Source organism: Pongo abelii, chromosome 6 (genome assembly GCF_028885655.2).
Source record: "Pongo abelii isolate AG06213 chromosome 6, NHGRI_mPonAbe1-v2.0_pri, whole genome shotgun sequence".
Classification (NCBI taxonomy): Eukaryota; Metazoa; Chordata; class Mammalia; order Primates; family Hominidae; genus Pongo; species Pongo abelii.
Window position 1 is genome coordinate 40813699 of NC_071991.2, and position 24922 is coordinate 40838620.

The 24922-nt window shown below is 61.8% G+C and overlaps 2 protein-coding genes across 10 annotated transcripts in view; one reads left to right on the forward strand and one right to left on the reverse strand.

The window, feature by feature from the left end:
• OGDH (oxoglutarate dehydrogenase) overlaps window positions 1-18830 on the reverse strand; it is a 481925-nt gene extending 463095 nt beyond the window's left edge. Inside the window, exon 1 of the mRNA XM_054558872.1 lies at window positions 18823-18830. The gene's annotated coding sequence lies outside the window, so the exon portion shown is untranslated. The remainder of the gene's footprint in view (window positions 1-18822) is intronic.
• Window positions 1-24922, forward strand: part of CAMK2B (calcium/calmodulin dependent protein kinase II beta) — a 108125-nt gene that overhangs the window by 79681 nt on the left and 3522 nt on the right. For 3 of the 9 annotated variants that reach the window (XM_024249751.2, XM_054559251.2, XM_054559252.1), the window contains 11 exons: window positions 459-531; window positions 4129-4231; window positions 4323-4406; window positions 5002-5096; window positions 5315-5437; window positions 5872-5955; window positions 6907-6949; window positions 12978-13018; window positions 13204-13275; window positions 14799-14843; window positions 16612-16660. In XM_024249751.2, coding sequence (XP_024105519.1) covers window positions 459-531; window positions 4129-4231; window positions 4323-4406; window positions 5002-5096; window positions 5315-5437; window positions 5872-5955; window positions 6907-6949; window positions 12978-13018; window positions 13204-13275; window positions 14799-14843; window positions 16612-16660 — 812 coding nt within the window. Of the gene's footprint in view, window positions 1-458; window positions 532-4128; window positions 4232-4322; window positions 4407-5001; window positions 5097-5314; window positions 5438-5871; window positions 5956-6906; window positions 6950-8010; window positions 8086-12977; window positions 13019-13203; window positions 13276-14798; window positions 14844-16611; window positions 16661-18166; window positions 18281-18730; window positions 18860-21113; window positions 21243-24922 lie in introns of all 9 variants that reach the window. The other 6 variants (XM_024249746.2, XM_024249752.2, XM_024249753.2 and 3 more) reach the window with 6 other exon arrangements.

Genomic DNA, 24922 nt, shown 5'->3' on the forward strand with positions numbered 1-24922 from the left:
CACACCAGGGCAGCCCCCTACCCCCACCCCCAGCCACCTTGACCCTTCCCTGCCTTGGTTTTCCAGCCCGCTCGCCTGGCCCGCTCACCTCAGCCTGCCTTGCAGGGTACAGACTCAGCCTGGCCTCCCTCCTGAGGGTGCCCAGCTTAGGGTCAGGCTTGGCCAACAGGAGCCTGGGGACAGGGGTGTTTCCTTTGAAAGTCACTTCTGTGTGCCTGGCCATGCCCTCTGAGCAGATATGGGCCCAGAGGGGAAGGCAGGGCCAGGGCCAGAGTTGCTGGCCTTGGAGGTGAGGAAGGAGCCCCAGAAGCCCGTCCTGGCCAGCATCTCCTCTCCCCTTGACTCGCTTTGTCCCCCTGGTCCCCCCAGGCCACACAGCACCATTGCCCCTGCCCCCAGTGCCTCCTCTTGCTGCTCCCCAGGGCCACTCGCACTAACCCACCTGCTGTTTGCCATAGTCACTGCATCCAGCAGATCCTGGAGGCTGTTCTCCATTGTCACCAAATGGGGGTCGTCCACAGAGACCTCAAGGTGAGTCCACACCCCACTCTGTGCCAGGTGTCTGTTGTCTGTACCTGCATGCTGTGTACAAGGAAGTGTGAGGGGCTGGACAGTGTGTGGCACTGTGGAGCTTGGAGGGGTGAGGTGTATGTGTGTGTGTGTCCTTGTGTGCATGCATGGAGGAGTGTGTGCATGCATGTGCATGTGTATGTGTGTGCACGTCCTGTGTGGAGGGTGTGCATATGTGCATGCATATGTGGAGGCATGTGTGCATGCTATGTGTGTGCACCTGTATGTAAGTGTGCATGTGTCATGTGCATAGAAGTGTGTGTGTGCGTGTGCATATGTGTGTACATGGAGGTTCGTGTGTACATATGTGCATGCCTGGGTGGAGGCATTGTGTGAGTGTGTGTGCACATGTGTGTATACATGCTTGTGTGTGCATCTTGCACCTGTGCGGGGATGTGCATGTATGTGCACACTTACAGGTGTGAGTGTGTATGTCTGCATGAGTGGTCACGTGTCTGTATGTGTGCCTGTGTGCATGTGTGTATACATATGGCATGTGTGCATGCACATATGTGGGGACTGTGTGCATGCATGAGTATGCATGTGTGTACAAGTGTGTATGTGTGTGGGCATGTTTGTGTGCGTGCATATGTGAATGTGTACATGTGGGCACATGTGTGCATGATGCATGTGTGTGCATGTCTGTGTGGGCATGTGTGTACATGTGCATGTGTGTGCACTTGTGTGTTGGGGGGGGTGTCCGCACATGGCCCTCCCTACCCCTCCGGACCTCCAGGGCTGGGAGGGGTTAGTCTTCAGAAATCAGCCTATTACACCGCACTCCAGCCTGGGCGATAGAGAAATCAGCTAGTAACAAATGTCCACTCAGGGTCTAACTGTGAGCCCCCACCAAGACTCCACTCTGGCAGGTGAGGACACAGGTGACAGGGCTGACGCCGCTGGGAGCAGGGTGGTGACAGCAGGACTTGCCAGGGTCTGCTAAGTCCTCCCAGCCCTTTCTTCAAGTCTCTGCTGCCCCCGGCTGAGGTCTGGGCAAAGCAGTTCTAGGCTCTGTTCAGAAGAAGGTTGGTCACCCCCCAGGGTACAGGGTGGCCTCTCAGAAGCTTAGCTGTCTCTCTGCTCCTCCCTCTCTCCCTTCCTCCCTCCCTTTCCTTCCTTCCAATCTCCTTTCCTCGTCTTCAACCCCAGCTTCCCCAAGGCTGGGTTCAGCCTGCTTCTTCTCTGTAGACAGGCAAGCAGTGCAGACCCTGGGGCCATCACGCTGATGGCATTTAAGACCAACCTCCCCATTGGTTTTCATGCTGAATGGGAGTCACACCTTTCCTTAGGACATCGATGATCTTTGCGCTGCTCTGGGGAGAGTGTCACACCAAGAGCAGATCCGGGACCCTCTCCTATACCCTTTACACGCCACCGTACCCCCTACTCCCTCTCATCTCTGCATCCCAAGCATGTCCTGCTTTGTCTCACCTGAGTCAGCCTCACTCAGGTGCCTCTGGGAGGAGAGGGCCCCCAGGTGCTCCCCTCGGGGCCACATGGGTTGGTGTTAGGACTCAGCGGTTCTCCTGTGAGGGGTCACAGACATTTTGTTACCAGACCCCATGATTTATCTGGTTAACTCTGGGGCCAAGGCATAGAAGTGGAGGTCAGTGGTACCTCCTCCCCAATTTGGGGGACAAACAGAATTCTTGCTGTCTCAACCTTCTGTTGAGGGGGACAGGATGTCCTTTTCTCCTGGACAGAAATCCACTGCCTTGATCGTGACAGCCCAGGAAGCAGCAGAGTAGTGGGGTTGCTCTCACCCCACTGGGGAGGGTGGCAGAGAGCAGAGGGCAGTTGATGTCATCCCAGGGAGCTGCAAAAGAGCCAGGGTGGGGGCATCACTGGGTGGCCTAGCAGGGGTGGGCACAGCCTCAGAGCTACCCTGGAGCCTCCAGGCCTTCTTGCCAAGTGCTTCCTACGGTCCATGTTCACTTAACGCTCCTTCTCTTCGGAAGAACTGCTGGTCTGTTTCCTCTGGGGAGGGGGGACATGCAGCAAGTCTGCTCTGGGCTGGGTGGAGAAATGCAGCCACTGACCCCTCCTCTGTCCGACTTCTCCGTGTGGCTGCACGGGGAGCTTGGGGCCTCCACCCACTCACGTTGGCAAAATCACCATGTCCAGTGGCCTGTGGGTTGGTGCTCGGTGGACAGGGATGCGTGTGCCCCAGCAGGCTGGGACCCCCAAGGTGACGAGGAGGTGGAGGTGGGGGACAGAAGCCCCCAGTGCTGCCTTGTCAAGGGGGCACATGGCCTCATCCCACCTGCTCAGTAGGGCGTGGCTGGAGCTTTCGAGGAAGCTCTGGGTTTCTGCCGAGGGGCGCTCACAGCTCAGGGCTGTGGCAGTCTTTCCACATGGGGATAGTATATGTCATTCATTCTGGGAGCCACTTTCTCACATTTCAGGATCTCTGAGGTACACAACCAGTGTTAAAAGTAGGTGAAGTGGTCTGTTTTGTCTCTTTTGGCGGCTCATCAAGCGGCAGTGTGATCCCGAGGGTAGTGCATCAGATGGAAGCAGTGCCAGGACAGCGGGGCACTCACCAGGGCGAAGGGGTGGCCTGAGAGGCTGGCCAAGGGGACCCGAGGGCCCCAGGGAGCCCCCTACTGGTCAGGGACAAGGAAGGCCTGCAGCCGAGAGACCCCACCGCTGGGAGATGGTGAGGCTGATGGGTAGGCCAGAGCCCGATGGGGTTTGAAAGCTGGGACGGGAAGGTCCCATGGGATGCAGTGGCCCTGGGACCCCCTCAGGCCCTCAGTGCCAAGTGCCCCCAGGCCTCCTTGGCCGCTGCTGCAAGATAGGGAGCAGATGTCCTTCTGGCTTGAGCAAGGGCACTGCTCCCTGTGTCAGGGCCTGAGTAACCCCCCAACCTGTGGATACCCAGAGGGCAGGGGGTCATTGCAGGGGCCTCCTTCCTGCCCCATGTAGTGGGGATGACCAGAGCCAGGGGGACTTGGTGGGTGGATGTCCTGGACTGCCCCTAGTGCTGAGGCCCCTGGGCATTTCTCCTTGCCCTTTGGGGGTCACCATCTCAGCAGGAAATACCTGAACTTCCCCTCAAGCAGCCCCCAACATCCCATGTCTCCTGAGGAGTGGGAAACAGGGAGGGGAGGGAGGGCTGTTGCAGCCTCTCAGCCAGTGGGAGTCCGAGGGCCATGGGAGCCCCCAGCCACTGCACAGTCTGCCCCAGGGCTGTGGGGAACATTTAGTTTGCTTGTAAGGATGAGCTTGAGGTTTTGGTCCAACTGGCCCCCAGGTCGCCCTTCCAGGTTATGGGGATCCAAGCTCAGGCTGAGAGCCAAGTTTCCTCTGAAAGGCCAGAGCTGCTGTGTCTCTGTCCCCAGGGGCAGAGGGACTGTGGGGTTGCAGGCTCAGCATCTGGGACTCTGGGGTGAAGGCTCAGCCATGCCCTGCAGACACCATGGGGGCAGGGCTCAGACCTGTGCACCTGTCTCTTGCAAACCACTGTTTTCTCTGTTCTGTAACCCCCCACCCCACCCCGCATAACACCTCTGGGTTTAAACAACGTGCACCCTTGTGCCGGTCACCTCCCTGCAGCCGGAGAACCTGCTTCTGGCCAGCAAGTGCAAAGGGGCTGCAGTGAAGCTGGCAGACTTCGGCCTGGCTATCGAGGTGCAGGGGGACCAGCAGGCATGGTTTGGTGAGTGCCAGGGGCAGGGCGTGTTGGCTGGCAGTCGGCAGGGCAGGAGGTGATGCTGACAGCCCCTCGTGGCCTCTTCCCCTCTCTCTAGGGTTCGCTGGCACACCAGGCTACCTGTCCCCTGAGGTTCTTCGTAAAGAGGCGTATGGCAAGCCTGTGGACATTTGGGCATGTGGTGAGGCCTGGCCCGAGTTGGTGCGGGGCAGGGCCTCGGGTGTTTCAGGACTTCCCACCTACATCCTGGAGTGTGCAGTGGCCAGCACGTCTTACTCTCATCTGGGTTTATCTGTGTCAGACCTGCCCTTGAGCTGCCCTGGCAGGGGTCTGCCCACACAGCTGGGAGCCCCCTTTCCACCCAGATTAGAATTGCTCACATGAGCCTGGCGCACCCCAGTGCTCACCTGTGCTCAGCAGAGGTCTGGTCCAGAAGTGTGGTGGGTGGATGGGAGTGGAGAAGAGAGGTCAGGGGCTGTTGGGCCGTGGGCAGGGCCATGTCCTTGGGCAGGGGTCTCCTCCCACAGAGGTGGGAAGCAGCAGAGGGGCTTGGCGTCACCCTCATCCCTGTGATAGTGTGGGTGTGGGGCAGAGGTCGGGGGGCTGCCTGTGCCCTTCTACCCCAGTGTCTGCTGCACAGGTGGGGGCAAAGGAATGCTGGGGACCCCAATGCCCTCCCAGGGCCACAGGAGCTGGGCAGTGAGGGTGCAGGGCATGGGCTTCATGGACGGTGACACCCTGCAAGTGGCTGCGGTGCTCACAGGCCCCATCCGCAGGGGTGATCCTGTACATCCTGCTCGTGGGCTACCCACCCTTCTGGGACGAGGACCAGCACAAGCTGTACCAGCAGATCAAGGCTGGTGCCTATGACGTGAGTGCACCAGCCCCTCTCTGATGAGCTCCCTTCCTCCAGGTGTGGTCGGGTGAGGGCAGCGTGGGAAGAGGCTAGGAGTGGGGTGAAGCCACCTGTGGCCAGGTCCTGGGTCCTGCTCTCCCAGATTCGTAGCTGGAGATGAAGCCCCTTGGAGAATTCTTGCCCCTCCCGAGAGGGGGCTTCAGGCCCGGCCGGGGCGCTGTTTCCTTCTGCAGTTCCCGTCCCCTGAGTGGGACACCGTCACTCCTGAAGCCAAAAACCTCATCAACCAGATGCTGACCATCAACCCTGCCAAGCGCATCACAGCCCATGAGGCCCTGAAGCACCCGTGGGTCTGCGTGAGTCGCTCTTGGTGCCCATGGCAGGGAGGGGGCTCCTGGTGGAGGTGGCCTCAGACCACTTCCCTGGCGAGGGCCCCAAGAGGGTCCTGTTCCTGACATCCAAGAGCTCCCCTGGGTCCCCTGGGTGCTCCTTGTGGCCTCTGGCTTGAGACACACCAGCATGTTTGTGAGGCCTGGCGCTTGGAGGGCATTAGAGGGTAGAGGTGATCCCTTCCTCCCAACTGCAGTCCTGTCTATGAGGGGCAGAGTGGGCAAGGCAAGGGAGAGACAAGTCTTGAAGTCCCAGGCGGGTGGGGACAGACAACCCTTGCTGCAATGGTAGCCGATGGCTCTTGGCATGTGGGGACCCCGGGGTGCCGCAAGCCTTGCCACCCTGGCCTCTCCCCTGTGCGACGGGCTCGGCCGCCATATGACCACCCCTTTCCCTACAGCAACGCTCCACGGTAGCATCCATGATGCACAGACAGGAGACTGTGGAGTGTCTGAAAAAGTTCAATGCCAGAAGAAAGCTCAAGGTGAGGCCCTGGCCCCTAGTCCCAGGCACGGCCATGCTTCTCTGTGCCCCTCTGGGCTGGAGCGGGGGGGGCCTTGGAGGGGTCTGGGCAGACCTAGGGATTGCTGCTGCCCCCAAGACTGACTGTTAGCAAGTCCCAGACTGGATGCATCAGGTGAACTCAGGCCAGCTTGGGAACGAGTCCAGAGGGGCCCTGGGCCAGGTGTGGCCCCTCCTAGTTGTCTGTGCCACCTCCTAGCAGCCCTTGGAGGAGCTGTCCTGAAGCGCTCGCTGTGGGCTCCTCACCCGGGCTCTGCAGGCAGCACGCACCCTCTGGCAGTCACACTCTTTAGTACAAGCAAGTCCGAAGCTTCCGGCTCAGACAGGTTTGGTAAGGAGAGCAGAGTCACACACACTGGTCTTGGGTGGGCTGGGGGAGTTCGGGGAGGGAGGTGGGTCCCAGTAGGGTATCCGACCTGTCTGCTTTGGCCAGGGCTGGCTCCGAGACCGCACGCTGGCATTCCCTCTACTTGTGGGTTCCGGGATGGGGACTTGTTGCCTGACTGCCCTCTGCTGGTCTCTGAGCAGTTCTTCCCGGAAGCCCCAGGACTGCTGCCCTGTCTGAGCCTGTCAGGAAAAGAAGGGGCTGTCAGGGATCTGGACCCCAGAGGAGCTGCCATGGTGACCAGCTGTTCTGGTGACCCCTGAGGCTTGAGGGGTCTTGAAGCAGCTAGAAGCTGTAGTTGGTCAACAGGTTTAGGCCCAGGGTGTGTGTAATTCTGGAAATAGGTGATCTGTCTCAGTGCGGCTGCTGGCTTCCTGGAGCTCTTGCCCCTCTGGAAGGCTGAGGTCATGTCAGCCTCATGACCATGAGGCTGAGCATCTGGGCAGGAGGACAGGGGTCTTATCCTGGCCAGAAGCCAGCAGGGAACACTGATGGGATAGCCCCGGTTTTATCTGTGTCTCTCCCCAGGGAGCCATCCTCACCACCATGCTGGCCACACGGAATTTCTCAGGTGAGCCTTTCTTCTCCAGGGAGACAGGTGCTGCCCCCTCCCTGCTGGCCCACGCAGGAGAGCGCCTCCTTCCTCACCAGCCTCTCCAATCCTCCTCTGCGGCAGGCCTGCCCTTGGCGTCTGCCCTCAGCTCTGAGACCCACTGCCCACCTGGCCCCGCTGGGCTCCCTCCTTGGGTGATACCACAGGGTCCAGCCCCCCGAGGCCATCACCTTCGTGCTGGGTCTGTGTCCCTCCACCCCCTGAACACGAGCATCTGTGCTGCCCCACTGGGGCTCACAGCATCGTGTGTGTCTGTCCAGGCGTTTGTCGGGCATCTGTGTGGCCTCCTTGTCATTTTGAGTGCTCTGAGCATTGTGTTTTGTGCGGGAGGTGGGCAGAAGGGATGCGGGGTGATGCTGGAGGCTCGGGGGGCCTCCTTCCGAGTTCTGGATGAGCTGCAGCCTCCTGTCCCGGCTGCTCAGGATGGGTGGTTGGGAAGCAAGTTCTCTTGGCGGGGGGGTGGGGTGAGTGGGGGGTGGGGTCTGTTATAGACCCCTGAGGCCCAGGGCGCTGGCAGACCCATCGGGGCATGACGTTAGCCCCGGAGTGGAGCCGGCAGCCCAGGTCTGGACAAGCTGTGCCTGTGGCTTCTCCGTCGTCCGACACTCCGTGTGCGAGCGTCTGTGATCCGTCTCTCTCGTTGTCCGTTTGCATCTGGTGCCCCCCACCCGCCATCCTGTTACTTTTGCTGTGATGCTGTAATGCCGGGAACGCGTGCACACGGTCACACCAACACTAATAGGACTGTCCTGTCTGCTGTGTGCTCACCACACCCTTCGGGCATGAGAAGCCCCCACTGGGGTTTTCTAAGGAGAAAGGAGGCAAATGCTTTTCCGTGTCAATCAGTCCAATCTTGTTTTCACTCTCTTGAGCAAAGGATTCTGGAACCATCTGTCACCTAAACTTTAACTCTAATCTTCTTCTGCTTCCTTTGTCTCTTTTCTTCCCTTACCTCGCCCACCCCTCGTCTGTGTCCGCCCACCCCTCCCTTCCCCTCGTCTCTAACCCGGTGCTAACAGTGGGCAGACAGACCACCGCTCCGGCCACAATGTCCACCGCGGCCTCCGGCACCACCATGGGGCTGGTGGAACAAGGTAGATGTGTCTCGACCAGCATCCCACCCGCTCCCACCCGTCCCTCCTGCCAGCATGCAGCCCCCTGCTGCACGCAGCCGCTGGCCGGGCTCCAGAGCCGCCCCAGAGGCCGCCAGGCCCCCGGGAGCCCCTGCTCCCGTGTGGTCACATCCCAGCAGAGCCTACCACAAGGGCAGGGAGGCAGCCCCCAAGGCTCCTCGCCTGTAAGAGGAGGGGCTGGGCTAGGTGACCCCTGGGCTACACCAAGCCCTTCTGGTCCTGGCCCCCGAGGTCTGGGGGTCTGGAGACCCCCATTAAGAATGGCCTGGGCCCCACAGGGAGCCACTGGGCCTGCTGCTGGGGGGTCTGAATCCTGAAAGGAGAGCCTTGAGGAGCAGAGCCAGAGAGGCAGAGGCCCTCGGGGCAGACCCACACCCTGCCCCTCAGGGGCCGCATGGAGACGGTGGTCTGTGCTGCTGAGTCCCACACGTGCATGTCTGCCCTGAGCATCCCCCCAGGACAGTCCGCTGTGGAGCGGGTGGGGGTTTTAGGCACCCTGAGGAGACTTTCAAGGCTTCCTCTTGGGTTGTTTCTGCAAAGTCCTCCTCACCCGGCCCCAAACCCTGTGAGGGAAAAGGCCGGCACTGCCCACCTGCTCCTCTGGGCTGTGCGGGGCCAGAGCCCAGAGGCCCAAGTTGGCTTCTGCCCACCTGCTGGCTTGTGACCACGGGCAGACCCCATGAGGGCTAGGTGACCCCAAGACCTCCTTGCAGCTCCAGCCTGAGCTGAAGGCTGGTAAGAGCTTAGGGCAGGCCAAGCTGACAGCGCCTGGCCACAGAACACAGAGGGCTAGAGGGGTGACCCCAGATCCTCCCTGGGCTGAGCTGCAGAGTTCCCTGTCGGTGCCTCCAACGTGGGCTGGGGACCAGGCAGAGGTTCCGGGGTGCTGGGGACTGCCTTCCCCAGGCCTCCTCATGACCCACAGGGTGAGCAGCCTGGCCTTCCCAGCCAGAGAACCTTCCTCCTGGGGAGGCCCAGGCCGTCCTCGGGGAGGGCACTCTGTTCTCCTCCCATGAGCCCAGTGGACGTGTCTAGCAGGCACCACCCTGGGAGGGCCCTCCCGCGTCTGCTTCATTTGACAGGCCTTTCCAGAGCACAGGCGGGAGGGGGGCTGTGATTAGAAAAGGGTGAGGCTAGTGGCTTCTGGGGAGGCGCTGCTGCCCAGGGGACAGTGCTGAGATACAGCTGCCTCTACGCTGCCCTGTGCCCGGGGCTCCCGCTGCAATGCCCGCCTGCCTGCAAGTGAACGTGGGGCGACGGTGCATGAGGCCCTGCATGTGTGGCTCAACCCTGGGCGCCGAGAGCAGCTCTGTCCTGGAGGGTGGTCAGTGCATGTGGACAGAGCCCAGCATGGCTGTCCTGGGTGACCAGCTAAGGGGACAAGGCAGAGGCAGGGCTGAGAGGACCACCCATCCTGCTAGGTCAGCCCAGCTCAGCCATATCACACAGCAGTGAGCATGGAGCTCAGTTCTCTGCCAATGGCAGCTGAGTCTGGTACCATCCGGTCAGAGTCTGGTACCAGCCCATGTGGCATAGCCCCCTCGGCCCGCAGAGAGACCCCGTCTGTCGAGTGTGCTTCAGTTTGGCCTCTGTGGTCTCTCCTGCATTGATCGGGTGTAAGGGCATAGGAGACCCAGTGTCCAGCTAGCTGCAGGGTGGCAGCAGTTGCCCCGGCCTGGAGACCTGGGAATGGGCAGTGCCTTCCCAGGATGGAGGGCAGAGGGTCTCTCCTTGTCCCACAGAGGCCTGCAGAACCCCCAGCCCAGGTGTGTGGGATGCCTGTGACTGCTCCGCCTACCCTGGGCTCCTGCGGCACCTAACGCATGCTTTGAACTTGAGACACAGAAAGGAAGTTCCCATGCCCTTGAACGCTAGCGTAGATGGGCATTGACAAGACTCTGGCCACGGTGAATCTGGAGTTAGTCCCAGGCAGAGATGTGAAATGAGCAGCCCCCCAAAAAATGGTTGGCCGGGAGCCATGCACTCAGGAGGGCCGGGCCCATGCACCCCACACTGCGCCCAAGGCGTGCACAAGCGATTGTTTTAAAAGCGGGTTCACAAGGAAGGATGTTTGGGAACTGACTGAGACAACAGGGACGTCTGCTGCAGGGCTTCCCAGAGCTCTGACGGCAGCGTCGGCCTGAGTCCTTCGAGGAGGGCTGGTTTGTACGCGGCATTTGCTGCCCACTGGACTGTGAACTTCTGTCTTTTTATTTCCCACTGCTGCTGTGGTACATCTCCAGTAGCACAGTTTGGAAATGCAGGTTTTGATAGACTCAGGGATCTAAACGGAACCCTCTTAGTACCAAGGACTGTCCCGGGTCTCTGTCAGCCCCGCCGATGGGCCTAACTTCGGTGCCTCCTTTCCTGTGAGAATCTTCTGAGGATGTGCCCGGGGAAAGAGCTCAGTTCTGCTGCTGCCTAGGGTGACATGCTGGCCCCGGTTCCAATGCAGAGCCTGGCTGGAAGTGCCGCTGGGTTGGCGGAGGCTGCGTGCCTGGCTGTCCCCTTGGGGGTGGGGTAGAACTAGCCTTCTGAAACTGCCTGCTTCAGTTGGCCACAGCTTTTTGAAATGTGTGTTTCTGGAAGGGACTGGGTCCATTCCTTGCCTGTTTAGCTCCCCACGACAAATGTCCTCAAGGCGAGGCTGGATGCCTCCTTCCTCAGGCTCCTAGGAGGAGCCCGTCCCCCAGCTGTGTCGGGCAGCTGGTCACCAGCAAGGACAGGATCCCCCAGCTGCAGCCTCAGGCTGGCTGGCACTGGGCAGGTGTTTCTGGGATGAGTTGTGTGTACTGGAGATGGGAGGGGAGCTGAGAGGGTGGGATGCGTAGACAGGAGAGGGGGCTATGGGGGTCCTGGAACCCTGAGTTCCGAGTCTTTGGGACTCTCCCTCCACAGCAAGTTACAGGGAAGCAGATTTGAGCCGCAGCGAGGGGGAGGGTTTTCAGTCTGTGCTATAGGGAAATGGGCAGTCGGCATTTCTGGTCCTGGGAACTCACTGGGCAGGGCTGCCTTGGGACATCAAGGAGGTGGCCCTGTGCGCAGCTTTACCAGGTGGGGCCTTAGGCCTGGGGACGGGAGAGTGATGCCTGAGGCTCCTCTACTTCTCCATGGATCCTGGGAGGGACTCCTGGGCTTGATACAAAATTGTTGAGAGTTAAGAGATCTGTGAGGAAGGGGAGCCTGGGAATAGAAACTGTGTGCCCACTGCACATGGGGTCCACAGGGCCACATGCAGCCACTGCGCAGGCACGACCCCAGTCCCCACAGAGCCCAGGAGGGGCCAGGGCCATGGAGGAGGCAGCGCTGGGCATCTGGACAGGGAGGGGGTGGTCAGCAGGCAGCAGGCCCAGGCCTGTCTATGCCCTGTGGGGTGCAGCCTCCTGATCTCCACGGCAACCTGGAGCACCCAGCGTCAGAACCACCGGGAGGGCTTATGGAACAGATGTCCAGCCCTGCAGAAGTTCCGGCTCAGGAGGGCGGGGTGGGCCTGGGAATTTGCATTTATGACTGTACAGGGTGATTCTGCTGCTGCTGCTGCTGCTGGGGTTGGGGGAGGATCCCATTTGAGAAGCGCTGCAGTCCTAGGTTGAAACGTGCCTGTCTGTCCCCACCCAGGCCTGCATGGGCAGCACGGGGTCCCCAGGCAGGAGGACCCAATTTCATGGCCTGGCCAGCCAGGGTCCTGGAGCCAGGCGGTGGAGGAGGGATGGGGGGTTGCTGTGCCACCTTCCTTCCCGGCTTGGCCCGGGGGCAAGCATCCCCACACTGCCCATGTCGTCATGCCCTTGGCTCCAGCCTGGCTGCCTCTCTAACCCTGCTGTACCGGCTGGCCGCATGGCCCTGGCTCTTTTTGGTGAGCGTGGTCCAGGACAGGTGACCTGTGAGTCCTGGGCCCGCAGTCTTGCGCCCCTGCCCAAACCAACACAAATCTTGTTTTCTCTCTCTCTCTTCCTTCCTCACTCCCTCCCCTTCTCACCTTTCCTTTTCTGTAAGGTAAGCTGACTTACTCTTTTGTTTATTTATTTATTTTTATTTTTTAGTTCTGTAATTAAAATCCTAACAGCCGTGGAGGGTGTGGGCACTGGGGGCTGGGGCCAGGCCCCTCTGACCTCTGAGGGGGAGTGCTGGGTGAGGCGGGAGCCCCGCTGCTGGGACCAAGTATCCTCGGGGGCTTGTGGGCAGAAAGGCCTGTGCTGGCCCCAGTCAGTGCACAGAAGCGGCCCCAAGGCCAGGGCTGCTGGGCAGCTCGGAATGAGGGCGAGCAGGGCTGCCCTTGGTGCCTGAGCCGAGGGGCCCATGGGACAGACCTCTGAGGCCTGGGTGCCAAGGTACGGGGGTCTGAGAGCAGGGTGAGCACCTGGGCTGGGACAAGGCCCTCTGAGTGGGCGGCCAGCTGAAGCCCACCCACCCCTACCCCAGGAAGGCAGGGCCCGGGAGGGCATGACCTCTGGGGTGCTGGCTCAGCTGCCCCCACCCCAACCTGGCACCGCTAGTCCTGAGTTCCCATCAGGGAGGAAGCAGCATCCTGCCTTCCTCTAGGAAGAGCTTGCATGTGGCCCAGAAGCCAAGGGGGCTCCCCAGCACCCACGCGCATCTCTGGGTCTGGTCAGAGGAGAAATCTGGATGCTTGCAGGAGCCCCAGGGTCATGGAGGAGGCTGGAGACAGGGCTGTCCTGGGGTGACGGGACAGCCCCCGACCTGCTCAGAGCCAGCCTGGGTGCTGGAACCACACTTACCTCAGGACCCTGGGCTTGCTTCTGGGGAAAGAGTGGGGTCAGGCAAAGGGGTGGCGGTGTGCTTTAGCGAGACCCAGGCCCATCACTCACCATACCTTCTTCCTCCCCATGCAGCAGCCAAGAGTTTACTCAACAAGAAAGCAGATGGAGTCAAGGTGAGGCTCCAGCCGGGCCCTGGGGTGCCGGGGTGCCGGGGAGCCCAGAGCCTGCAGCTTCACCCCCACTCCCTGGGGCTCCTGCTCTGGAGTCCCCGTCCCCCCATGCCCTGACAGACACGGGACAGGGAATGGTGAGTGAGGGGCTTCTCCCACCTAAGGGTTCCTCTTCCCTCTCTCCACAGCCCCAGACGAATAGCACCAAAAACAGTGCAGCCGCCACCAGCCCCAAAGGGACTCTTCCTCCTGCCGCCCTGGTACTGAGCTCCTCAAACTCTGCCTCTCAGCCCCTCCTACACCCCTGGCTGTGTGATTGCCGCTGGTCAGAGGGGGCCTGGTGAAGGTGGGGTCTGGCCCCGCCTGGCCTGTCTGACAGCACTCGCATGGCCCCCGCCCCTCATCCCTCACTGGTGGTGAAGTGGAGAGAAGAGGCCACTGTTGTGGGGGGGGCTCCAATTCAGACAGGTTTAGGGCTGCTCTGGGGAGCCCCTGGCTGAGACCCACATATGTTGGGGTGCAGGGGAGAGGCCCAGCCTCCCACCCATGTTGACTTGTGGATGTCTCTGCAGGAGTGTTCAGGAAGTCAGTGAGGCAGAAGACACCCTCTCCCCACCAGGACCCCACCCTCAGCTCCTCCACCATCCTCAACAGGCCGACCCACAGACCACTCCCAGGCTCTGGCTTGGTGGGGCTGGGCCAGGATCTGCAGGGGGAACAGCCCGTAGTGGCACATTCCACGGCCATGGGGAGACGGGGCCACAGTGGTGCAGTAGAGAGGTGTCTAAGCCAGTGGCAGCCAAGGGGGGGGCTTGCCGTCCCGTCTGTGTTCCCTCAGTGCTGCTCTGTGGCTGCCTGAGAGGCAGGACTTAGGGGCTCCCTGCCGGGGAGGGGAGGGGTCCCCACCATGCTCCGCTCCGACTGCGCCCGTCAGTGCCCCTTGCCCTGGGGGCTCCTACAGGTGAACCCTACAGCAGTACTCCCAAGGATGTAAAGTTGTGGCTGGTGGGTGCCGGCCTTCTTGCTGGGGCACTGTGCTGTGTCTCTTCAGCTGTCTTAAGAGCTTTGGGGCTTGCTGGCCCGTAGGTCCCCAGATTTGCTGCAAGCAGGCTTGGTGTCCCCTGAGAACCCCAGGCCAGGCTTCGGGAGCCAGCCCCAGACTGCCCACGGGAATACTGGGTTTGCCAAATGGCCACCTTGAGACCCAGGAGAGGAGAGCGGTCCTGGGAGGGGCGAGCTGCTCAGAGCAGCCAGGCCGTGGCTGGAGGGTGGCCTGGTGCAGCCTACCTAGGGCCTTCCAGTGGCCAGGGAGGCCCACGTGCCAGCCTCACAGCCAGCCCCATCTCAGACCCTGTCCATCCCATGTGCCACCCCCACCCCCATGACATCTTCAAACCTGTGCCCCCCACCATGCTGGGGCACGGGTTCAGGCAGTAAAGGGTGGGGAGAACCCCTCAAGACCGAGCCTGGCTTCTCTGGCTCCCACACACATTGTGCAGCTTGTCGGGGCCCCACGCAGTCCATCTCCCACCCTGGACAGCAGCACCTCCGCCAGCCTGGACAGAGCTCCTGTCCGTTCCATCCCTGCCGGCTGACCCAGGCTCCTCCCCAGCTGCTCCACGCCGCCTCCATCCCTGTCCCCCACTCTGCTCTGCACTTCTTTCTTGCAGGCTCTGGCCACCCACACCTCCTCTGTCTCCCTGTTCCCCTCCTGGTGGTCTCTGCTTCCTCCTCTTCTCACTTTCCCTCTCTTTCCTTCCTCTGTGTCTTCCTTCTTCTGTAGGAGCCTCAAACCACCGTCATCCATAACCCAGTGGACGGGATTAAGGTACTGCCCTCTTTTCCTCCTCCCGCTTTCCCCAGGCAGGAGCCTCCGGGCCAGGAGAGAGGTCTGGGGCAGCATTTGTGCCAGAGTGGAGGGCAGATGTCCCATGGCCCTGGCCGCCCCTCCCCGCAGTACGGTAGGGCCCCAGTCCGTCTTCGTGGGCAACAACAGGACAGACTGGCTCAGGCCCCAGGCGCGCCCCTGGAGGTGCTTGGCACAGTTGCGCCCGGTCCCCATGTGGCCAACACTCTCAGACCAGGGCTCCGCGTGTCCCACCTACCACAGGCTGTAGGGCTTCCTGAGGTCTGGAGCAGGGCCTGCATCTCAGGAGCTGCATCCTTGACCCTCCTGGCTGTCCTCCACCCCACCTCCCTCACGCGGCCCCCAGTGCTTCCTGCTGAGCAGACCCTCCCTCCTCTGCTCCCCTCTCTGCTCTGGCCATCAGCTCCCATCACACTGGCATCATCACTCTGGGGCCAGGGAAGGGGCTGGCTCTCTGGGGTGGTGGGAGGGATGGGGCCAGCAGCCAAGCCGTTTCCAGGACTTCCAAAACAGCGCCGCTACACCCAACACGGCCCTCCAGCCCAGCTCCCACCTAGGCCTGGGCTCCTTACAGAGCCCCCAGAGTGCCTCTGTGGGGACCCCCACTTCCTTCTGGCCAGTGCCACCACCCAGCCCATCATCAGAAGACATCTTTCTCCATGGCAGGGACCAGGGGGTCCAAGGGGCACCCATGGTGCTAGGCACCAGGGCCTGGGCATTCTCTCCACCTGGCAGCTGGAGATGGGTGCCCCTGGGGCCCGTGTGTGTCTGGGGTGGGTCATGCTCTCTGCAGGACCCCTAAACAACCTTCTGGGCTATGATGAACTCTGACCCTGCACCGAAAGACCCGTAGTTCTGGTCTAGGGCCTCCGAGCAGTGTCCAGGCAGTGTCCAGACCAGGGGGCTGTCCCCCAGGGACCTTGTAAGATGTTTCCTCTGAGGAGCAGAGCAGCCCTCCTGGGGACCTGGGGGATGGTCTTTTGAAGGGCAGCAGCCCTGGAGCAGGGTGGGAGAGTCTGGGGCCACCTCTGCCCTCTAAGGCCACCTGAGAGGTGAGGCCGGGGCCTGACTAGACGTCCAGTCCTGGAGGGGCAGGTGCCCTGAGGGAATGTGGGCGACAGGAGTGCTCTGCCTGGGGCCAGGCCAAGGTTCCTGGAGCCCTGTGCAGACCTGCAGAGCTCCTGGGAATGCCTCACCCTGTATTTTGGATGACACCGGCTGCTGCTTCATTGGAACCAGCCAGTCCCGTTGTGTTTTACGTCTTGGAATTTCAAAAAGCCCGTTTTCCTCTCTTGTTAAAGAGTCGGCTGAGCATACCAGTCTCTCTGCCAGGCTCATCTTGCTGGGAGAAGTGGAGCCCTCATGTGTCGGGGATGCAGGGTGGCCACAGCACTAGGGTGGCAGGGCCAGCCTCGGACTCTGCGCCAGCCTGTGCCAGCTGCCGTGAGAATGTGCCCTGGTGAGGGGTGCCCTCCCAGGGACCAGCACAGAACTGGATGTCTTCTCCGGTCACTGCCGCATGAGGTCCACAGAACTGGGGCCCTGCAGCCGCCAGAGGGCATGTTCCCTGAGCCCCTGGCCTTTAAGCCCTGTGGAAGCAGCCGAGGCAGAGATCAGCTTCAGAGCCTGGGCTGGTGCTGACACAGGCCCAGCCCTTTCCACCTGCCCTCAGCCACGTCCCACCTATCCTTGGCCGCATCCTGACCCGCTGCCTCCCGTGTTTCCTCAGGAGTCTTCTGACAGTGCCAACACCACCATAGAGGATGAAGACGCTAAAGGTACCTGCACTTGAGTCCTTGCCCCCCAGCGGCCTTGGCATTGCTGGGCTGCTCTTAGAGGTGGGTGGGACTTGGGCAGGGTCAGCTCTCCTGCGACGCCTGGTTTGTGCGTGTGTTGAGGGGCTCAGGGGCCCTGTAGCTGCAATCCCGCTCCAAGCCTGGGTGTCAGGCCTGCCCAGAGGGTGGGAAGCGTGGCAGAGATGACCGGCAGCCGGGCAGTCTCAGTCACCGCATCCAAGTGAGGAAGCCACGGCTTTGCACGGAGGCAGGTTCTCCACACCAGGACCCTCACGGGGAAACAGGCCCATGGGTAGAATTTGTTCCAAGATGCTGTCCTTGTCTTAAAGCTCCTTAAGCTTGCATTTCTGTCTAGCATGCACTTGTCAAGTGGCCGGGCAGCTGGGTGAGTGTGTCCGTGTTTGCCTTTGCTGAGCCAGGAGTGTCCTGCTGCGGTGGGCTTCTGCACCACAGATTCCAGGGCCCCCTCCCTTGCTCACCCAGGCCAATGTCTTGTGTGTTCCCCAAGAGGCCCCCAGGACACCAGGCACTGGGGCATGCTCCATGGAGTCTGCCGCCTCCAGACCACCCACGTGGGGCCTCCTGACCCTCATCGCTCACACAGTCATGTAATAAGCCTTACGCTGTTCTCAGGGCTACCCTGGTGCCCAAAAAGTGTCAGCCACTCTGCCAGTTTAGGGGAGAAAACTTCTCACCTGTCCAAAGCATAGCCTTGCTCCTGCCTGCCCTACCCAGCTATGACACTGTCCCTGAGCAGAGATGAGCACAGGACTTTGGGCCCTGGATGCCGGAGAGTGGGTGTTTGTGTGATTCCCCTGCAGCCTGGAACAGGCCCCAAAGGCAACAGCATGAAGGCTGTCCAGAGGTTCTGCCATCACCCTCAGCTGGGTGGGGTGCTGAGCAGTGAGGGAGGGGACCTGGGAGGGGGGCCCAGCCTGGATCCTGCAGGGGAGAAGAGAAGACAACCAGAAGCCAGCAGTTGTGGCTCAGATCTGAGCCCGAGCAGCCTCTCAAGGTAGAGGCAGACACCCCCCACCCCACCCCGTGCAGAAAGAAGCCTTGCCAGGCTGCCCTGAGGCTGGCACAGAGTCCAGGCAGGCTCAGTGGCCATCATGCCCCTACAATGACTGTCACTCCATCTCCGTGCACCTGGCCTCTGCTGGCTCTGGCCAGGGGTGGTCACAGCACTAGGGTGGCAGGGTGGCCTCTGACTCTGCGCCAGCCTGCACTGGCCTGTGGTGCCCTGGCCTCTGCTGGCTCTGGCTCTGGCGCCGGCCCCGTGTTGGCTCCTTCGGCCTTCACATACCTGCTGTGGCCACCACAGGCCCAGGACCCCCATAGGGTGGCCACCCCACCTCCACCCCAGGAGCCCCAGGTATCCAGCTGTCACCCCCTCCCTCCCTTCTGGCCTCCCCCTGTCCTTCTCCAGTTGCCTTCTTTTCCTGTGGGCGCCCCACCCACCTGCCTGCCTCACCTGTTCCGCCTCAGCCCCCAGGGTCCCCGACATCCTGAGCTCAGTGAGGAGGGGCTTGGGAGCCCCAGAAGCCGAGGGGCCCCTGCCCTGCCCATCTCCGGCTCCCTTTAGCCCCCTGCCAGCCCCATGTAAGTAGCCTGGGCCCTGCTGCTGTGGGGGTCATGTTGGAGGGCTGGCAACCCCCTAGAGGGGCCACTCCAGAGCTGAGGGCAGGCTGAGCGTGGACCTTGGCTCCAGCCTCATCACCCCACAATCCCTCACTGGGGCTTTCCAGGGTGGCCCCAGCCCATCGAGCCCCACCTCTTTGTGAGGAGGGCCCTGGACCACTTTTCTGCTCCAGGCCACTGGGCAGGATGGGAGGTCCCGGAGGCTCGGGCCTCAATTCCAGTCTTCAGGGTCGGTGCAGGCCTCACTCCACCTCAGCTTGCGGGCGGCGGGGCTCTTTGCTATTGAGTCAGGCTCTGATTCAGGGCCTGAGGGGTCTAGAACACGGGACCCCTCCTACTGGCCTCCTCCGCCTTGCCGCCGCCTGGTATGTCTGTCTGCCTCATGTTCACGACTCATCTGTTCCACCCCAGCCACCAGGATCTCTGACATCCTGAACTCTGTGAGAAGGGGCTCAGGAACCCCAGAAGCCGAGGGCCCCCTCTCAGTGGGGCCCCCGCCCTGCCTGTCTCCGGCTCTCCTAGGCCCCTTGCCCTCCCCGTGTAAGTAGTGGCCCCCAGGCCTGCTGCCTCTGCTGCCGGACAGCTCCCTGCGAATGGCCGGTGCTCAGCAGCTTCCCACCTGCGTGCACGGCCCAGCTACCCTGCCCCGGCGCCGCAGCCTGGCGTCCTGCCCTGGCGGGGCTTCCTGTGGGCTCCCACGCTAACCAGCAGGGTAGCTCCTGGCTTCTCCCTCAGGGGCCCAGACCCCTCCACGGCTCCTGCTCCCACTGCCACTCCCCGTTCGATGTCCAGCCCCAGGCCCCTCTCAGAAGGGTCTGTCCCAGCCCCGGGCAGCCCTGGCCCCTCTGAGGCCCCCCATGCCCCTAGGCCCTCCTGCTGATCACTGTCCCAGCCCCACAGACTTCACACCCACCCAGGGGCCCTGCCCATGGTGCCCAGGAGCCTGCACTCAGGGCCACCCTGGTTCCTGATGTGACCCCAACCCCTGAGCACCCTTCCTCAGTCTAGGGGGCTGAGGAAGGTGCCAAAACTAGAACCCCAGCCAGGGTCTCTGGAGCTCACCAACAAGGGGATATTACGGAGAATCATAAGCCTGGCCTCCGCTGACCTGGGCTGTCCTCATGGGGCCAGGCCAGGTCTCCTCTGTAACACCCGTGACTCCCGCCTCTCCCTGTAAGCCTGCCCAGCGTTCCTCAAGGGCCACTTACCTGATAGCTTCTTGCTGGCCAGCAGCCTCTCCCTGGAGGGTGCCCTCTGCCCCCAGCAGCTTCAGCCCACGCCACCCGACAGCCAGAGCATCTGCCCTTCACTCCTGCAGCCTCCTCTCCACGCACACGCTGTCCGCAGCAGCACCCTCTGTCCCCCGTCTCCCTCTGTCCTCCCATATCCCCCTCGGTCAGCCTACAACCTCTCCACGTCCCCCTAAGTCCCCCCTCTATCCCTACATCCCCCTCTGTCCCCCAAATTCCCCTCTTTCCTTCGTTTCCATTTTCCTCCCCAAACTCTGCTCTGCCCCTCACATTCTCCCTCTGTCCCCCACACCCCCTTCTGTCCCCCACACCCTCGTGTGTCCCCCACACACCCCTCTGTCCCCCACAATCCCTTCTGTCCCCCACAACCTCCTGTATCCCCCACACCCTCCTGTATCCCCCACACCCTCCTGTATCCCTCACACCCTCCTGTATCCCCCACACCCTCCTCTGTCCCCCACACACCCCTCTGTCCCCCACACCCACCTTGGTCCCTTCACGCCCTCCTCTGTCCCCCACACACCCCTCTGTCTCCCACACCCCCCTCTGTCCCCCACACCCTCCGCTGTCCTCCACCCCCCTGCCCCCCATGCCCCCCTCTGTCCCCCATACCCCCTCTGTCCCCCACACCCCCTCTGTCTTCCACACCCCCTCCTGTCCCCCACACCCCCTCTGTCTTCCACACCCCCTTCTGTCCCCCACACCCCCTCTGTCCCCCACACCCCCTCTGTCCCCCATACCCCCTCTGTCCCCCACACTCTCCCTCTGTCCCCCAGACCCTCCTCTGTCCCCCACACTCCCTCTGTCCCCCACACCCCCCTCTGTCCCCCACACCCTTTGCTGTCCTCCACCCCCCTGCCCCCCATGCCCCCCTCTGTCCCCCATACCCCCTTCTATCCCCCACACCCCCTCTGTCCCCCAGACTCTCCCTCTGTCCCCCAGACCCTCCTCTGTCCCCCACACTCCCTCTGTCCCCCACATCCCCCTCTGTCTCCCACACCCTCCTCTGTCCTCCACCCCCATCCCCCACGCCCCCCTCTGTCCCCCACACCCCCTTCTGTCCCCCACACCCCGTCTTCCATTTCCCCCTCTGTCCCCCATACCCTCCTCTGTCCTCCACACCCCCTCCTCTGTCTTCCACACCCCCCTCTGTCCCCCACACCCCCTCTGTCCTTCACACCCACCTTGGTCCCCTCATGCACCCCCATCCCCTACACCCCCTCTGTCCCCGCACATGCCCCTCTGTCCCCCACGTTCCCCTCTGTCCCCCACGTCTCCTCCATTTCCCGTTTCCCTCTCTGTCCCCCAAGCTCCCCTCTGTCCCTCACATCCCCTTCTGTCCCCTATATCCCCTCTGTCGGCCCAGGTCCACCATCTTCCCCCACACCCCCCATCTTCCCTCCCTCCCCTCTGTCCCCTTGTGCCCCATCCCCCACGTCTGCCTGTGTGCCCCTCAATCTCTGGCTTGGCTGTCTGCCCATGGTTTCTTTCCTGCGTGCCCCCCGTGCCTGCCTTGTCTTCATGTCTTGTCTGTTCCGCCCCAGCCCCCAGGATCTCTGACATCCTGAACTCTGTGAGGAGGGGCTCAGGGACCCCAGAAGCCGAGGGCCCCTCGCCAGTGGGGACCCCGCCCTGCCCATTTCCGACTATCCCTGGCCCCCTGCCCACCCCGTGTAAGTAGCACCTTGAGTGGCCCTGGCAGCGGCTGCTGGGAGGGGCTCGGGGCGTGCGAGCCTGGCAGTGGTGCTCTGGGAAGGGCCAGCTTGCGGGGGAGGGCGGGGCACAGGATCCCTCTGCTGGATCCCAGGGAATTGCTTTGAAGCACATGAAGGTGCCATTGGCTTTCAGAAAATGGAGGTTATGGTTATGAAGTGTGTATGACACGTGTGTGTAGCAAGAGTGTCCGAAAGAGCAGGTTTGTCGCCGATCCCAGCACTCGCGACCCTGAGGTCCACAGCTTTCTCCTGATGGGAGGGGAATGGGTGGCAAAGGGTCCGCACGTGTGGCAAGGGCCAGCACGCCAGGAGCTGCTGGCTTGGGTCAAGGTGGACCTGCTGGGCAGGGGCAGAAAAGTGTCAGTCCCGGCCTGAGACGCTCTAGCATTAGAGCTGTCCAAGTCCAGACAGCAGGGAGCAGATGGGGATCGGGAGGTGCGGATCTGGGGGGCAGCTGGGGCCAGGCTGAAACAGAGCGGGCGGGACAGGAAGCACAGGCTGGGCAGCCTCCCCGGCCAGGGAGGAGCCAGGCTGGGCCACCTCCCCGTCTGTCTGCCGACTACCCGCAGTATCACTTACGGGGATGGATGACATCCCAGGGCTGCTGCCACCCCCACCTGTGGGGAGACACCAGGCTGGGGGTGGTGTGGAGATACTTTTAGAGAAGAGGCTGCTGGGCCAAGGGCTCGGCATGGCAGGGCAGTGGCTAGGTAAGTACTTGAGGGACAGGTGGGGTCTGCGTGCCCCCATCCCCTCTGCAGGCTGGGCCTGGGGACTGCTGCAGGCAGCCAGGGCAGAGGGGTGTGGGGAGAGTGAACCCACAGGAGCAGCGGCCTGAGGAGGGGGATGCAGGCTGCAGGCTCAAAGGGGCACTGGATCCACCCTGGGTGCCCGAGAGGGCAGGGGGCAGCCCCTGGAGGGATACTCACCCCCAGCGCTTCTGTGGTTGGCTGAGGACCCCCAGCGGGGGTTAACTGAGGAGATCAGAGGCAAGCAGCTGAGGGGAGAAGCCAGGTTCTTGATGCTGATAGGGTCGGGGTGCCTGGGCGACCAGAACTCAAGGAGGGAGGCATGGGGAGGGGCCGCCGTGCAGCTGGAGTGGGTGCACAGCAGAGCCTCTGGGAGTGGTCAGAACCCCCCACACCTGCCACTTCTACAGCAGCTCATCTGATTTTAAGGGGCTTGCTGCCCTTGCAGAAGTGGAGGGGTGTGCCCAAAGGAGCCTGCCTGGAAGGTCACCCCATCAGGTTGGCATGACCCCAGCCCAGGACTGCAGCCTGCCCTCAAGGTCTGTGCAGTATCTGGGGTGAGTCCTCTGAGGACAGGGCCCAGGGTGGGTGTGGAGTGGCCAGCTCGGGGCTCCGTGCCCAGGCTCACCTTCAGGGGCCACAGCACAGACCTGCCCCTCCAGTCTTCCCTGAGCTTGGCTGGGGAGGTGGGGGCTGCAGGAAGGAGCTGTGAGCAGGGCAGGATGGAGATTCGTGTGGCCCTCCTGGGAGGGGCTGGGCAGGGCTGGGAAAGGGGTGGGTGAGATGTTCCGGGAACTCAGGGAAAGGAAGAGTCTGGGTACTGCCCTGAGGGCACCTGGGCCCAGGTGGCAGGTGGCCAGCTTTCTCCCTCCTTTCCACTTCCTTTATCCAGAAGGCACCCACCAGCTGTGTAAATAGGGCAGGTGCCCACGGCCTGCCTCAGGCCCCGTCTCCTCCCCACCCACGCTCTCTAATCTCGGATTATACACAATCCAGCCTGATCCCTGGCCAGCTGCCCTCCCTCCCGAAGCCACCTCTGGCTCTGAGAGATGGGGTTGGGGCCAGCCTGGAGTCCCAGGAGTCCAGGCCAGGATGAGAACCTGCTGTGACCCCACCTGGACTCATTAAGCCTGCCTGGATCTGTTGCCTCACCCCAAGAGAGCCACAGGCAATGCAAAGGCTCCTGTTCATGTCGGGGCACCTGGAAGGCCTGACTTGCAGAGGCTCTTGGCTCGTGCAGACCCCTCCAATGCCAGACCCTGCCCACCACCTCCCCTTTGTCCCTGGAACTGCCAGGACAGCTTGTCCTCAGCCAGCAGGTTTCCCCACCTGGGCACCCCTTCATGTTGGGCACCACTCCTTTCCCTCCATCAGGGATCATGCCCTTCTTCAGGGGCCTGGATATCAAGGACACAAAAGCTCCTATGTGCTATGTGGGGAGGCAGAGTGGGGGCTGGGTCAAGCTGGGGTCTGGGCAGCGCCATTTTGCAGGGCAGGGGCAGCCTAGGCTTCCCCTCTGTGGAATGGATGGGTGGATCTCACGACGGACCTGCTTCCCATACTTCAGCATGGTTACCACTCTTGATTGGAACTCTGACTGTGCATCTCCTCTTCTGTTTACTTTACGCTTTCTCTTCACATCAACTCCCATTTTAATTACAATTTGTTTAAAAGCACTGCATATTACTTCATTAAACGGAAGGTTAGTTTCACTTACCATTAGTGTAAGGTGACTATAGAACCAAAGCAGACTGGAAACCAAATGACATAATGTCATTCTCTTCTCCATTCCAGCTGCCTGCTGCTGTGCGCCTGAGAACCCTTGTGGAGTGGGAGGGGCAGCTCTCTGTGTACATTAGAAAGGGGGGTTAACTAAGTGACAGGAGGTGTTTGGGACATGTGGACACCAGACTTCTCTCTTGATGCAAGGAGGGCAGAGCCAGGCAGCCTAGTGGGGCCTGGCTTGGGGGCTGCTGGAAGGACTGGCTACAGGTGGAAGAGAGGTCAGACCTGAAGCTTGGGGCCACCTCCAGGAAAGGACAGGTGAAAGTGGAGGCATGAGGCGGGGGAGAGGCAGGTGCCAGGCAGAGGGTGGAGAGGAGGCAGGAACGTAGCAGCGGGGGCGGGAGCGGGGGCGGGAGCGGGGGCGGGGGCGGGGGCGGGCCCTCAAGTGTCATATGCTACTGTCCTGGGGCCCAGGGGCAAGGACAGGAACAGCCACAGCATGTGTTGGGACAGAGCTCTGTGCCTTCCTAGAGCTGGGCAGGTGGAATGGGGCAGGAATGGGACTCGTGGTGGCTGCAGCAGGAACTGGAGGGGAAGGGGTTTCTGGATCCTGCAGCCTACCTTCCTAGAGGCCAGCTTTCTAGGGTCCACCAGGTGGGTGGGAACTGGCCTTGTGTAGCAAGACTGTCCTGAGGACCATCCATGACATGGTCTAGATGAAAGTTAGGCAAGAAAGGGAGACAGGCTGGCAGCAGAAGTACAGCTGGGTCAGGAGCAAGGGCCTTTCCAGATAGGGACAACCCACGAGTGCACATGTGCCCACGCCACACAACACAGGCACACACGACACGTGCACATTCACAGGCACTGCACACACACATGCACACACAGGTGCTCATGCATATGTATGAGCTTCATCTGCACACCGTCCTGCTCATGTGCATGTTTCCATACACGCACATGAACGCACAATCACGTGTACACACATGCATGTGATCACATATGTGAACATGTGTACACCCCACTCCTCAGGTGCCATCGGGCTCCTCCTGCTGTCACTGTGCAGCAGGGGACATGAGGCCCCAGAGCAGACACGTGTAGCACAGGTGTTCCCAGGCAGCGCCCCACACACATGCATGAGGCACACCTGGGCATGTGGCGCCT